At 42.8% G+C, this 16230-nt stretch overlaps 1 protein-coding gene across 2 annotated transcripts in view; it reads right to left on the bottom strand.

Moving 5' to 3' along the window:
- Positions 1-16230, bottom strand: part of ankfn1 (ankyrin repeat and fibronectin type III domain containing 1) — an 87015-nt gene that overhangs the window by 32288 nt on the left and 38497 nt on the right. For both annotated transcript variants that reach the window (XM_046068304.1, XM_046068305.1), the window contains 5 exons: positions 14355-14565; positions 5822-6016; positions 5075-5188; positions 3935-4032; positions 1857-1947 (listed from right to left, as the gene is read on the bottom strand). In XM_046068304.1, coding sequence (XP_045924260.1) covers positions 1857-1947; positions 3935-4032; positions 5075-5188; positions 5822-6016; positions 14355-14565 — 709 coding nt within the window. The remainder of the gene's footprint in view (positions 1-1856; positions 1948-3934; positions 4033-5074; positions 5189-5821; positions 6017-14354; positions 14566-16230) is intronic.

The following is a 16230-nucleotide window of genomic DNA, read 5'->3' as shown; positions in this document are numbered from 1 at the left end:
TCCCTCTGTATGCAACCTTATCCCATTATTGCATGTTACTAACACAACTTCTCCCCTTTCTGGTAGTCTTGTGCTTTCTCGTCCCTCTCCTCTCTCCTTCTATCACTTCCTGCAGGTTTTCTAGCTCTGGAGCTGTGGAGTCCGGATCTGTGGCTGCGGGTCACCTGCTGCCCCCGTGTTCCTGCTCGACACCCTCTACTGCAACGACTATTGTTGCTAGTCTTATTGTTATTATTGTTATTATAATCATTAACATTACGATGGTTACCATTAACACTATTATAAATATCTGTACCATTTTTCATTTAGTTTATAGCAACATTACCTTCACTGTCTGTACCTCTGTGTGTATATTGTGTAGGCTGCCTCTCTCTCTCCTTACATCCCTCTCTCTTTCTCTCTCTCTCTCTCTCTCTCACCCCAACCGGTCGAGGCAGATGGCCGCCCACCCTGAGCCATGGTTCTGCTCGAGGTTTCTGCCTCTTAAAAGGAAGTTTTTCCTTGCCTCTGTCGCCTAGTGCTTGCTCTTGGTGGGAACTGTTGGGCTTCTGTAAATATCATCACAGAGTATGGTCTAGACCTGCTCTTTTATGAAAAGCGCTGTGAGATAACTGTTGTTGTGATTTGGCGCTATATAAATAAAATTGAATTGAATTGAAAGTTACAATTGCATTCGAGTTGTATGAAAAGATATTCAGTTGTCTTATGATATCTTATGATAGTTTTGCTGGTTTATTGCCTTAAAATATAGCTTTTTTACCAGGCGAGGATGAAAATATCACATTGTGTTTCATGTGTTGAGCCGCACAAGGTCTAATCTTACAGCGTTTTAGTCAAGAATTGGAATATAAAAAATTTTACCTTGAATGAGGTGAGAAGCAAGGTTCTTATGAACACTGTGTGTAACACAGTATCAAAACAAATGAGAAACAAAGATGACTTTACATAAGATATGATCAATGTGTGATTGGAAGAAGAGTTCAGAATCAAGCCATACAAAAAGCTATCAGTACAGGTTATTACACAAGAACCGGGTTTGAATTTGAGTTTCTGACTGGTACCAACATTTGTGAGATATGACTTTGTTTTGTTGCGTAATAGTTTAATATGTAAGATACATTTACTCATTTAGCTGACACTTTTATCCAATATATATATATACGTATGTCAGAGGTCGGACGCCTCTGGATCAACTAGGGGTTAAGTGTCTTGCTCAGGGACACATTTGTGGATGTGTCACAGTGGGGAGCTGAACCCGGGTCTCTCACACCAAAGGCATCCGTCTTATCCACTGCACCATCACCACCATATTGAAATCAGACTTGTGGAAGATCAGGTTTAGATGTATATATGATGGTGTCATCAGCATAAAGTTGAGCACAACAGTTATTGAATATTGACGGTAAGAGTTGATTACAGAAATAGAGAAGAGAAGTGTTCCCAGTGTTGAGCCCTGGGGCACACCTCTTTGTTCCCAACAGATCCGATTTATTCCCATGTAGGACGACACAGTTTTTTCTTCTGAAGGTATGAACTGACACAGAATGCATGTCAGAAAGGCCGATAGCATGGAGTTTATCTTGAAGCTGATCATCAACAAAGTCAAAAGTCAAATCAATAAAGATTGCACCTGTGAGTTCACCATTATTCACAGCAGAGATCGCATCACTGGTGAATTTAAGTAGGGCAGTAGTTGTGGAGTGGTTGGACCTGAAGCCAGACTGAAATGGTGATAAGATCTTGTTGGTTTTGAGATAGTGTGAAACTTAATCACATTCCACTAATCCGCTGTATTAGTGAGATGATCAGGACTGAAAAGCAATAAAACAGAACAAAGAGTGAAAGAATGAACTCACTTGAAGGAGCTGCAGACGGAGGGAGGGAGGAGGCAGGTGGACCCCAGCCTTTCATGTTGTAAGCCGACACTCGAACGTAGTACAGTCGACCCTGAAACGTAAAATCCCATCTGTTAAATACATCGTTTGCAGAGAAGTTACTGGATGCAAAATAAGGTTGGTACATCGGCTGTGTAACATCTGCTGAAAAGACTGTCTCTCTTTAGTGATTTTGCATCTCTGTGGTGGTTTCGAGTCTCTTTGTGGTAATTTTTGAGTCTCTTTGTGGTGGTTTTGTGTCTCTTTGTGGTGGCTTTGCATCTCTGTGGTCATTTCTGTGTCTCTGTGGTGGTTTTGAATCTCTCTATGGTCATTTTTGAGTATCTCTAGGTAATGTTTGAGTCCATTTATGGTGGTTTTTCACCTCTCTGTGGTGGTTTTGAGTGTCTCTGGTAATTAGTGAGTCTTGGTAATTTTTGAGTCTCATTATGCTGGTTTTGAGTCTCTCTATGGTAATTTTTTAGTCTTTCTTAGTAATTTTTGAGTCTCTTTATGGTGGTTTTGAGTCTCTCGTGATAATTTTTGAGTCTCTTTATGGTGGTTTTGCATCTCTCTGTGGTGGTTTTGAGTCTCTCTATGGTAATTTTTGAGTCTCTTGATTGGTAATTTTTGAATCTTGGTAATTTTTTAATCTCTCTGGTGGTTTTGAGTATCTCTATGATAATTTTTGAGTTTCTTTATGGTGGTTTTGAGTGTCTCTATGGTCATTTTTGAGTCTCTTTGTGGTGGTTTTGTCTCTCTGTGGTAATTTTTGAGTCTCTCTGGTGGTTTGAATCTCTCTATGGTCATTTTAGAGTCTCTTTGTGGTGGTTTTGACTCTCTCTATAATCATTTTTGAGTCTCTTTGGGGTGGTTCTGTGTCTATGTGGTCATTTTTGAGTTTCTCTGGTGGTTTTGAATCTCTCTATGGTCATTTTTGAGTCTCTTTGGGGTGGTTTTGTGTCTATGTGGTCATTTTTGAGTCTCTCTGGTGGTTTTGAATCTCTCTATGGTCATTTTTGAGTCTCTCTGGTGGTTTTGAATCTCTCTATGGTCATTTTTGAGTCTCTTTGGGATGGTTTTGTGTCTATGTGGTCATTTTTGAGTCTCTCTGGTGGTTTTGAATCTCTCTATGGTCATTTTTGAGTCTCTTTGTGGTGGTTTTGTGTCTCTGGGATCATTTGTGTGTCTCCCTGGTGGTTTTGAGTCTCTCTGTGGTGGATTTGTAAATGAGTGTGGTTCACGCTAATATTATGATGGATTATGACCATTTAAGTCAATTTATTGGCTCGGCTTATTTTACGCCCACAGTCTCTCGTCCTTTCCTTTCAGGCAGCGTGTTCTTTTCTAAAGGTTTTCTGGGCTGTTGTGGAGGTATGTGAATGCCAGCTGCCGCTCTAAATGGCAAACAGCAGATGCACCACAGTCATTGTGTTTCTGTGGCAGAGAGTGATGCACAGACTGTATAATGAACGTTAGCTTCCAGTAAACTGTACGCTTCAAATGTCACTGATGCCACTCCGCAAACACATAACAGTTACCGGGAATATGGAAAGACAGCATTATAAAACATGGCTGAATCAGATGTTTCGGTGCTTTGAATGAATGTGTTTGTTGGTGTGGTGAAAAGAGAGCCGCTGTCACTTGGAAAGATAATCACACACTTGCCTCACAGCGCTTTCTTTGCGATCCTGTACAGCCAGCTTAAAGCTCACTAATTAACATGCTATTTGTTCAATCCATACACAAACACAAATGTTAAAACACTGTTTCAGTCACGTGCATGAACCATTTCTCAGCTGCAGGATGACCACAGCTCCACCTGGCCTAATCTTTGCTAAGGAAACGGAAGCATCAATGAGTCCAAAAGTGATTTCGACACTCTTAGATCTCTGCTGTGTTTAGCATTATTTTAAGCTTTAGAGGAATGTGTACATGTAAATGTACAGGAAAATAGCGTAATGTTCCTCTCAGCACTACTGGTGACAGTACAAAGTGTTTCTTTGCTACGAGAGGAGAGAGAAGAGGAAGATAGAGTGGAGGACTGATGCTGTTGTTACCGTGGTGAGGCCGCTGATGATGCACTTGAGGGTCTGCAGATTATCCAACACGATCTCTCCAGCAAGCAGCGAGAAATCCTTCAGGCAGCTCCACTCCACTGCAAACAACCACACACACAGGTTAGGTGTCAACAGTAAACAGTAAAAGGTCGGACTCTCTTTTAATTACAAATCAATAGTTCCTCCTGAGATGGGGAAATTACCATTAACCTTCTCTCTCCTCAGCTCATGTCCTCGGGCCGTCTCTGATTATCTCTTCCTGTCTCTCTCTATCTCTTTGTGTGAAAACCACACACGGAAAAAGCACTGCATTCTTGTAACCTTCTCTCCGCCACGTTAAATCCCACATTCCCTCTTTTTTATCCACTAAAATTTAAGATTTTCAGAAATCAAGTGAAAAATAATATTATCTCCTCAGGTGAAGCTGTGATGTTTGGGATAAACACTGGCAGGAAATATGAAATGGTGCGTTAACATCAGCTAGAGATGCTGATAGTTTAGCTATGGTATCAAAGCCGTACCTTAAACAATAAAAAAAATATAAACATGCCTCTCTACAAAACCCTTTTTCATCGCTCGATAAAAGACACTAAATGTCTCAAATGTTAAATATTGTATAGGGCTGAAACAATTCATCGGTATTGGACGCTTCATTTAATCTATATAACTATAGAGCACACTGTTTCGCACGGACAATTTTCTCTATCCCACACTGGGACGAGTTAAGACGACGTGATTATGATGGCGCTGTTTGCAAAGTGGAGGAAGAGAGGAAAAATAACAAGGGGCAAAGAAGAAAGTGTCCAAAGTATGGGATTATTTCAAGCTGAAAGAAAACAACAACTCTGTAATGTTACAGTCTGTCAGAACTAACGTAGCCTACCGCAACAGCATGATGGAAATGCTTCAGCATCCGTTCAGAAAACACCCGGTCAAGAGGTCAAAGTACTTCTTATAAGATTACTGGACAAATCAATGAAATAACATGTTGAATACTCGATTACTAAAATCATCATTAGCTGCAGCCATAATATTGTAAAAACTATTATATCAGCTTTAATATTTCATATTTCAGTCCAACTTTTATCTATTACTTCAAGGTAAAAAGAAATAATATAAATCTCCAGTGAGTGTCTGTACCTCTGTATTTGGTCACAACGGTGGAGTTGAGACACTGCGGCTCCTGGAAGGTGACGGTCAGCGTGGTGCTACTGCTCACGCTCAGACGAACCATAGACGGGGGCTCCGGGGCACCTGAGCAGGGGCAAAGAGAAGACACAAAACCTCAAGTTCAAACTAAAGATTTTTAGTCACTCAGTCAAGAACACAGCAGAGCTGAAATTCTGTTTCTTTAGGACGAGGGCGTAAACACTGTGTATAGAAGATTGATCACCTGTACGTACGTTCTGTTAGATTTTCTGTTGGTGCAATTTAAATATTTTGTGTCTTTTTGTAATCTTTCTCTTTGTAGTGACCTTGCATCTGTTTGTACTTGTCATGTAGTGTTTGTGTTGTAGTCGTTTTTCATCTGTTTGTACTTGTGTCCTTGAGGTCATTTTCTGCCTCTGGTCGTTTTGCGTCTCTATTGTCTTTTTGCATTTGTTTGTACTTTGTAATAAGTGACGATGTGATCAAGCTAAAAGGCAGCAGGATGCACAGAGCTTCATGAGTCCCACTGTGTAACAGAAGACATCTCATGTGTCCTATAACAAGGAATGTTTTTTTCTGAAGTCTGTAGATATGAAATTATGTTTCCTGGAATAGAATAATCAAATTAAATTATTTAAGTAGACAACAGACACGTCCAGTGGCTGCCAGGATCTGACTGAAAGACCATGTGTCCACGCTGTGTCTGCTTCTCCTTACGGCTCATCAGTAGCGACTCACGTGCGTGCTGGAAGCCCGTCCTCATGCGTTTGTACAGCTTGCTCCTCCACTCCCAGGCTTTCAGCTGTTTGTCCTTGTGGCAGGCCTCCAATGAGAGGCCGTCTTTCTGCGCCTGAGCCGCCAGGTCCGCCGCCCGCCGCTCAGCCTCCACCACCAGGGAGCTCAGGTGGGCCTCCCGACTCTCCACGCTCACAACTACAACAGGAAACACACACACAGAGCGCTGCAGTGAGACCTGGCGCCCAAAGAACCAATGCTTATCAATATTTAAGCTCCAGGATCCAGACTTGACCTGTTCAACGTGTACGCAAACAAAAAACGTTCACGCGTGTGGAGGAGTGGAAGCTGCAGGTTCGGCTCTGTCAAGGCCAGCAGAGGCTGAGGACCAGCCATCTTTTACCGCAGACTGAACAAACCGAGGGCGAATAGATAGAAACTGTCTGTGAACATGTTACCATAAAAGGACCAACGCTGGCCCTCTATCTGTAGGGAGTCAGGATGAAGAGAAGCTCCGTAACCATCAGAAGCAGAGAGAAAACCATCATACGACTTGAAAACTGCTGCAGCCGACAACATTAAATGAACTTTCCCTTAAATATGTACATTTCCATCCAGCATAAAGGCTGCAAAAACTGGAGTAGAAGGTTGAACACCTGTCTCCACTTCTGGCTGTCTCACTGACACAGTTAAAGGTAGGGCTGCTGTTATTCCCATCAATTAACTGATCAATAAACTCTCAGAAAAAACATTCATATTGCTTGTCTTGTCAGGTCAAAACCCAGAGTAAGAAAAACAACATTGGAGAAGCTGGAATGAGGAAATAACTAATCGAATAACCACAAGCTGCAGTTCAGCTAATAAACAGAGGGGGGCGGTGTGTTTAAGGTCAGCTGCAGACTGAACAAACAACAATTCAGATTATTCTTCCTCTAAAGCAGTTTCTAGGGCTGGACCGAACGCTATTCGCTGAGCCTTGAAGCGTCGATGGTAATTAACAGCGAACATTCGAAGCTTCGGTTGACAGTCTCAACGCAGGCTGTTTTTTTATGAGCTGTGGATTTGAGGATAGAAGCAGAACAGCAGAAGAAGGATGAATGACATGAGTGAGGGAGAATCCATGGGGGACTAAACTTTGTTCCAGCTAGGCTGGCAGACCCAGGTGCAGAACTAAGAGAGGGAGCAGACTGGACTTTGATAAAAGAGATTTGCAGGGACGAGGGGTTCAGATAGTGAGCCGGGGACGAGCGTTACAGAGTGGACTGCAGAACCGGGTCGGTGGCTGCTGTGCAGAGCAGAATACAATATTTTAGCCAGGTGGTCCAGGTCCAGGGAGAGCAGAGAGACTGAGAGCTATTTCCAGTAGCAGAACTAAAACATTATTGTGCAAAATTCCCTTTTAACTTAGAACTAATAAAATTGTTTAAAAGTATTCATTATGTTGTTGGGTGTTTGTTGTAGACTACAGTTTACTGAATACATTTGAAATGGAGGCTTTTGACTGTTTTGATCTGTGATGAAATGAAGCAATTGTAAAATCATTAAACCCCATAACTGCCACATTGCAGCTGCCATCACTCAGTTTAAAGTGCTCCCACTGGGCTGAGGGCTCCTGCATTTTATTTTTACTTCTGTAGAAACTGGTGCATGTTCACTGTGTGAGCGGAGGTTAGGCGGTCAGGTGAATCCCAAAATTGAAAATCAAGTGAAATATTCGGGTCCAGCCCTGGATGCTGTAGTTATTCAGCTGGAGCTCATCGGACTGCAGCTGATGATTCTTTTAATTCTGGAGTAACCTGCTGATTATTTTCTCCATGAATCGATTGATCGTTTGGGTTGTAAAGATTCTGCTGTCACAGTTACCCAGAGCCCAAAGTGACACCTTCACATCACAGAAGTCCAAACCTCAACGTAACCTTATTAAAATCATTCAGAGGGAAAGCAGCAATTCACATGAAACCATGCATTTTCTGTCAATTGACTAATCAGTGGACTAATGGTTTCAGAGTTACTTTATAAGAAAACATCAGATTTAATCAACTCTTCATGAGTTTTGTGTGTAAACATCTAGACTTTAGAGTAACGGATAAACACGTATTTAATATATCAGTCCAGCTCAGGAAAACACAGCTCTGTGTGTGTTCCTCCACATTCATCACAGTGAAAGTCTCCGCCGGCTGCCAGCTCGCCCAAACACTGCCGCTTTACCGCATGCTCGTCCAGTTCTTCGTCACGGACCGTGACAGCGGCATCAACAAGCAAACTGCAGCACACAAGGACACCCTCATTCACACACCCCACACAACACCTCCATTTAGCTGCTGCTGCAGAGCCGCTTTTGTTCTTAAATCCCTGCTGATCACAACTGTTTGTCTAATCGGTATAATTTTCCGCAGTGACACGGGAGTTAGCGTGAGCGCCCGTGGCTGCCCTAACTGGAGTTAATTGCCACCGATTGTGATACAATTGTTGCTGGAGGGGTCGGTATGTTGTACAGCGATGCTGCCAGCTCCTTTTTAAAGACCAGCTACACTTCTTTACACACAGGAAAACATAGGAAAACTAAAAGTAAAAGGAAAAACAAAAAGGAATAGAAGTAATCTAAGTTTAATCAAAATAAGATGTACACGACATCAAAGTAATAAAGCAGCTTACAGTGCTCATTGTGTGCAGATAATAATAATAATGGCTTTATTTATATAGCACTTATCAACACAAGTCCATAGTGCCACACAAAAGAGACACATGGCAAAAAAAGACACTAAACACCAAGACAGAAGATAAAATACATGAGGACAAAAAAACAAACTCACAAATAACAAAAACAGATTGAGATAAGAATAAAACAAATTGCAACTTTAACTGGCTAAAATAAAAACCTTAAGATAAAACAGGCAGCTGAGATGAAATCAAGATATGACTTCTGATGAAAGTGTGTTTTTAAAAGAGATTTCAAAGAAGACGGTGACTCCGAGAGCCTTATTTCCTCTGGCAGGTCGATCCAGAGCCTCGGGGCCCTGACGTAAACATCTCTGTCCCCTTCATTCTAATCCGAGTCACAATAAGAGACAGAAAACTCCAGCCGGAGGATCTCAAATTACGCAGAGGTTCATAAGGAGTTAAAAGGTCAAGTAGGAGCCACGCCATGGAGAGCCTGAAAAGTTATCAATAAAATCTTAAAAACAATCCTAAAACAAACAGGGAGCCAATGGAAAGAGGCTAAAACAGGACTGATGTGATCAGACCTCACAGCTCAATTTTGTACAGTCTGTAGACGGTTTAAGGTTTTATGATCAAAGGTGCGAAGCTTCATTACAAAGTCAATGCAATGGGCGAGAAATTCACTTGATGCGATTGTTGCGAAAGCCCATCAGCGGTGAGATAGTCCAAACGTCACCGGCGACTTCGGAGCGTTGTTTGGAGAGGACCATGCGATGTAACGACAATCCGCTGCTAGAGAACCGGGAAGTGTTCGGGACAAATAAACCCCCGTAGTCGGTCTGGAGTCTGCTCTGACAGCTACGCCGTTTACTCGTGGGAGGAGCTCAGAGTCAACTGCTTTTATTAAATTAGCTTTTTACTTTAGTTTTTGGAATTACAGCTTGATTTATCTTCACTCGCGCTTCTCGGCAGCTTCTGTGCACATCGTGTTTCCACTGGAGTTCTGCTGGACTACTACTACATATTTATATTACAAAAAACGGACAAAACTGGACATTACATGGAGAAAAGTAAGCGAGAAGGTTTAACTCTCTGGTCAGTTCAGAAAATGTGTGTCTGTAACTTTATTCCAGCTGTCGTTGTACTTTACTGTAAACATGTTAGCATAGCATAGCCCTGATTGATCTGAACTCCATTCAGAAAACAAACACTTTAAAAGTTGTCCTGCTGACAGACCTGACAAAGTATGAATTCACATGTCTAACAAATCTGCATCATATTGTGATTATTTCGGCATCAGTTTGATCCGTTTATTGCAATTAAATCACAGCAAAATGTTTACTTTGAGTTCATATAGCTGTAGTATCTGCGGGCTGTGTTTATTCGCTTAAAACGCGATGTGTGTGAACACACAAAATGTCTAGCGGTAAAACTCGCCTGAGTAAAGCAAGACGAACAACATAAAAGGCAATAATCAAGACGTGAAGAAATAAAAGCATGTATAACAATTTCCTCTTTACGTTTAAAATAGACCTAAGTTTAGCAATATTTCTGAGCTGATAAAAACAAGACTGGACAAGTTTAGTTACGTGTTGTTCAAAACATAAGTTACTGTCAAATGAAACAGAAATTTCTAGCAACAGGCCTGATGTGTTGTGACAGGTGATGGATAGATGGCGTATTTGTTTTGAGAGGTGTTGAGGACCAATAAGAAGAACTTCTGTTTTCTTGGGCGTTTACTTGAAGAAAGTTATTTGACATCCAGTCTTTTCCATCTGCCAGACAGTCCTCACTCAGCATATTCAGGTTGGTGGGCTTTACAGGAATGTACAATTGTGTATCATCAGCGTAACAGTGGAGCTGGATGAGGCTCTCTTCTCATTGGGCCGATATCAGGCATTTTGATATTATCTAAATGATAATTAATAGATTAATAGTTACAGTCTCTACCCAGAGAGGTTGAAAGTAGAATTCCGATTTATTCTCTTAACAAAACCTAAAACAAATCCAGAAAATGTCAGCTGTGGATTGATCCTAATGTGATGTTAGTTAGCTAACGCTGGCTGACTTCCTACTGAATGTAACGTAATAAAGCCCTACTGCTCTGCTTTTTAATGATTGTAATAGTGTACAGAAACCTACCCAGCTGTACAGGAACAGTGTTGATCCTTAATACCGTTGTCCTCTTTCTCAATAGTCAGGTGATATGGTGGTTCACTTTTACTCTCTGTGATCAGTAGGTTGCAGTCTGTCTTTATTCGTTTCATGTCAGTTTGACAGCAGCGTGATAAAAGTCCGACAAGCCTGACAAAGTGACTTGCAACACTAACTAAGGGGAGCGTGGCTTAGCAAAGGGTCAAGACTCGTTGCCGCTCTCTCTCCCAGCAGCAGGTGTGTTACCTGGACTGGGCTTTGAACCGGACAGCTGTCATTTCCTCTTAACTGATTATGCCTCCAAAATAAAAGCGTGAGAATGTTTTTTGCAGCAATGCTTTATGTTGAATTTATTGAGAACTTTTACTTTGAAGAGTTCTGAAGGACATTCAAAAGAGTCTCTGAAAAAGTAGTCAGTAAACGTGTGATCAGATTCCCCTGAATTTCCTCAAGGAAATTAAATAAGGGTCCATGGGTTTATGAATGCGGATCAAACGCTGCAACACACACACACACTTTATTGTGTGCATGTGCAAAAGTGTCCTTATAATCAATCTGTTTAACAAGGGAGAAAAAAAATATCTGCAGTATGTTGGGAGCGATCATACAACCCTCCCAACGGAAGTCCCGCTCACTACCAACTGAGCTAAACTTGCACACAAGAATTCAAGAATATAAAATAATTTGACTATGTTCTGGCTTAAAAAAAAAATTGGACGCCAGACTTATTTGCAGACCCCTGATCTACAGTATATTTGTGTATAAGCAGTTTTCTTTGACAACAATAATTACCAATAACATTTCTTTTCTCGCTCTGTAATACTTGGACATTTTGAATAGCACTTTATCAAACACAACAAACAACAGGAACAGACAGACTAGGTGAACCTGAGGCTGCGAGGCCTGGTGCCCCTGACGTGTCACTTTCTGCTCGGCCAGTCAGAGCGGGGCTAGCTGCTAACGGCTGCTAATTGAAAAGGCTGTAAATTGAGGGGCTGCTGAGGAGGAGCCGCCTCACACACAGGAACTCACTGTCTGACTGAGGGGCCGGTAGGGGCCTAAATTTAGAGCAACCGCTCACCAGGGGCCCGACGGGTCTCGTAAATTAACACACAGGCAGACAGAAAACAGAGACACACACACTTAGCTGATGAGGTAACTGTTTCAGATCAGAGGGGGTGAAATGTGGTCCAGTTATAATAGATTAGTTTGAGTGTTTCTCAACACAAACAGAGTGTCAGGGTGAAACCTCTGATGGAACTACAAAAGGAAAAGGTAAGAAAGTTAAAGTTACTCCTTTATTCTGAGTAAATCACAAAATTATCCCACAGACCAGATGTTTTTCTCCTGGCTTATTAATAAAAACTACTTCTTTTAATTAGCAATATAATGACACACAGCGTTTTTTACACAAACACAAACTGAGCAGACTCGGTCCAGCATGACGTCACAGATCCTCCCTCAGCAGGTTACTCAAGGAAACCTAGTCCACATGTACACAGATTCAACTGAAGCGCTGTCAGGAGCACGCCAATCAAGATGCTGATCAGACAGCATGGGGATTGCACAGGTGTGCCTTAGGCTGGCCACAATAAAAGGCCTTAGGCTGGCCACAATAGAAGGCCACTCCAAAATGTGCAGTTCCATCACACAGCACGATGCCACAGATGTCGCAAGTTTTGAGGGCACATGCAGTTGGCATGCTGACTGCAGGAATGTCCACCAGAGCTGTTGCTCTTGAATTGAATGTTCGTTTCTCTACCATAAGCTGTCTCCAAAGGCGTTCCAGAGAATTTGGCAGTCAAGTGTCTGAGCCAGAGTCCAAGTCAAGTCTCAAGTCTCTGAGCTAGAGTCCAAGTCAAGTCACTCGTGGTTATTACAAATGTTGTATCACCTGCTGTGTTCAATCCAGGCTGCTTATAAAACTGCAGAGCTATAACAGATTCTGTAACCGTAACCTGTTTTTCACTTACAGAGCACAACCATGTAATGTGCAATGCAATTAATGACAGCTTATTAACCCTGCAGAATCTCAAACCCAGTGTCTCATTAATGAAATAAACACTCAAGGGTAGAAACTACCTTTCAGTCAATAAGTAGAAGCTTCTGTCAAGTAAAATACTGCATTTTATGGGTTGTATTGGTCATTTAAAGGTATTTGAACAGGTAAAAAGGACTGGATTGGTTGGTACACAGCAAGTTAAATAATGAAGAGTTACAAGGATAATTGCAAAAGAGATCATGTCTTTATTTTATATATAACTCAGCAGTAAGTTGTGTTAATTATAGCCTACAGTCTTTTTTCCCCAAATATAAACAAAGATATAAGACATACACTGGTTACACTATAAACTGCAAACATTTTTTTGGCCACAATTATGATTATTCCGTTGAAAGAAACCGTAAAGTTTCACAAAGACAAACCTTTGCTGTTACCACGGACATAAAGTGATGTTTATTTGCACATTATGTCTGTTTGACCGAGATGCAGCTGTGGTTGTAAAGAGACCGGGCGATGCAGCTTTAACATGCTGCGCGGATGATCACTTTTCAGCACGAACTCTGTGTTTGTTGTCCTCACTCACGTGTGGCCGCGCGCAGCAGATATGTAGTTGTTTTACGTAGGCAGGTTATGCGTAACGCAGGGAGGGAATAACAGACAGCTCATTGGACGTTTCCTAAAAATAAACACTGTTCACGAGTCCCGCACCTCGAGTCTGAGTCTCAAACTCCAGTCCCCTCATCAGAGTGTAAAGTACAATCACTTCTACCTCCATGAATCAGAAACCAGAAATAATGTATAAAATTCTACTAATATGTAAATGGGCTGGTCTGCGGCAGTGTACTTTTACTTCTACTTCAGATTTTAAATGCAGGACTTTTTTCACACTGTAGTATTTACTGGAGTAAAATATCTTCTTCCACCATGACTTCTTTAACTTTATTTATGTATTTTTATGGCACGAACAGACGGGCCACAGACGCTTGTTTACTTTTACTTAAGTAAAAATATGAGGGCAGGACTTTTAGTTGTAATGGAGATTTTTACCACACACACGCACGCACACACGGCGTGCTGTCAGGCCCGGGCTGACTGATTTACTTGGCACTTGAGGAATGACATAAACAGAGAGCAGCAGGCCCCAGGAGGGAAAACAGCGGCAGTGTTTGCTCTGTGTTTGTTTACAAAGATGGGATTGTACCGCCGCCCAGAGTCCAGGCCGCTGCTCGGAGAGCCCTCGCCGCCGCGGCACAATAAATCACTTAGCTGTAATTGCCCCGGCGTTACATGCATCATTGGAACAGTTAAACCATTAAACGACAAACCTTGTTAAAGGTGTTCAGCGGGAGTCACGCAGGAGGCCCGGCTCGCTGTAAAGTGGCCACTGTTTCACGCACACACACACAGGGCGGGGGGGGGGGGGGTACAGCAGCAAGGTAAGAACCACCTGTCTGTGGAGGGTTTATGGAGGACGACAGGGGGACTGAGGGGAGGGGGGACCAGACTGGGCTGCAGACACAAACACAGGCCCTGTCTGATCCACAGCATCACTCTCTGCTCTGTACAGAGCACACACACACAGTGTACTACATATGTGAGGTAGGACGGACTTCATTTCAAACTAAAACCACTTTTTGAGAATAAATGAGTTAAAATGATTCCCATCATTCGGAGGTTTGAGAAGCTGGATCCATGACTCGGCCCCCGAGTTGTACTCACAGTGTGGGCTCTCCTTGCCGCCGGCCTTCAGCAGCAGTTTGGCGATGGGCGTGTTGTTGGTCATGATGGCGATGTCCAGCGGCGTCAGGCCCTGGCTGTTGGGCGTGTTCAGGTCCAGCTCCTCCGCCGAGAACTGGTAGAGGAGGATCTGCACCGCGTCCAGGTCCTGCTGCTCCACGGCCTCGAAGATGCAGTCGCTGCCCTGCATGGTCTGGAGGAGAAAACACGGGAGGAAGTGGAAATCAAACATCCGTCTTTCTTCATGATGAGCGAGGTCACAGCGTCAGTCTGGACTGACGATGATAAATATTTAATGCTGGGCTCTTTGTGACACCAGAGCAGATCAATAACCACATCAGGGGCAGTGAAAGTGCAGCATCGTTTGATGTCAGTCACCACAGCTGTTCTTTTACTCCACGCAGGGCCAGATGAACGTGTTTGAGGGCCCAGGTTCCCAGTAAGCCCTAAACCCCCATACCAGACTCGCCTTGTGCCCGAAAGGTCCTGCTCAGCTGGCCCATGACTTCATTAAACTGCTTCGTGAGCTCAATGTGAAACACCAACAGTCAACACGCAGTGTACCCTAAAACATACAGGGACGGGCGTCTTGGGATTCTTTACGATTCCTGAACCGATACTACAAATTCACAATGTATTAAACTTATCCCAAATAATTCTGTCAAGACAAGGGGTCGGCAGGAAAGTCTTATTTAAGAGTGGTTTTCAGTGGACCCTGTTGGCTCAGTTGGACTTTCAGTCTAAAGGTCGTGTGTTCGATCCTCACGCTGGGCAAATTAATTATGATTTCACATACTCACAGTGTAGCACGTCTCGGCGACATCCATCAACCCACGGACGCTTTGGATTTTCATTTACCCAGCCTCCCCAGGCAGAAGGCACGGCCAGCACTTCTCATTCAGGTGAATCCCACGGCTTTTTCAGAGGTTTGAAAAGTTTTGAAGGACATTCAAAAGAGTCTGTAGCTTGCATGACAAGCCTCTGAAATAGCCGTCAGGAAATGTGAGGTCGCTGCTCAGGGTGCACTGAAAACCACTCTCACATTATCCTAATAAATCGGCCCGATGCCAAACTCACTTGCAGACCAATATCCTACACTATTCTCCAGATCTCAAATTGATTATGTCATCATCTCTGGAAAACAAAGTTTTGTTATGTCAAGATAATGACACAAACAACTCAAGATCTCAAGAAAACACATTAAATTAACTCGTTATCATGGGAAACAGAAGTCAAATGTATGAATGTATGGCCGCTTCGGGTTTCCGTGTTTAGCAGGTATAATGTTGTTATGGTTGGGTTTAAGTCATTAGCTCTGCAGGTATTTGGTCATGAAGTATTAACACACCAACATGTTGAGCTGATGATGGAGCTAGATGACCGATTAATCGTTTTCAAATGGAAACCGCGATTTGAAGCAAGCCGATTGGCTAATTGTGAAGACGGCGATTAAAATGTAGGTTAAAAACACGTCTGACCCGTTTTAAACAGTCGTGCAGTAACAGATTCATTCCACTGAATTCCGTCCTTGTGTGACAGACCTGCTAACCAATCACTAGCGCCATGCGCCTCCTGTTACGGTCCTACTCACCAATCAGAGCGGGGACAGGGTGTGTACATTTTACAACAACACACGAAACTGGAGGAAAACGTGGGATGATGACGTCAGCCAAACAGCGGTTTTGTCCGGCGTTTACTCACACTGAAGTGTTTCAGCAGCGAAGCGTTCAGCAGGTCCTGACATGCTTCAACTACCAATGAGAGCTCTCTGTGAGCCGGTTTCGCTCTCTGCACAGCTACATGCACATGGAGCTTTTCAGAATAAGAGCCTTTTGCCTGCCTGACTTTGCTGACTTGC

Source organism: Micropterus dolomieu, linkage group LG14, assembly GCF_021292245.1.
Source record: "Micropterus dolomieu isolate WLL.071019.BEF.003 ecotype Adirondacks linkage group LG14, ASM2129224v1, whole genome shotgun sequence".
Classification (NCBI taxonomy): domain Eukaryota; kingdom Metazoa; phylum Chordata; class Actinopteri; order Centrarchiformes; family Centrarchidae; genus Micropterus; species Micropterus dolomieu.
This window is presented reverse-complemented; position numbering and strand designations above follow the sequence as displayed.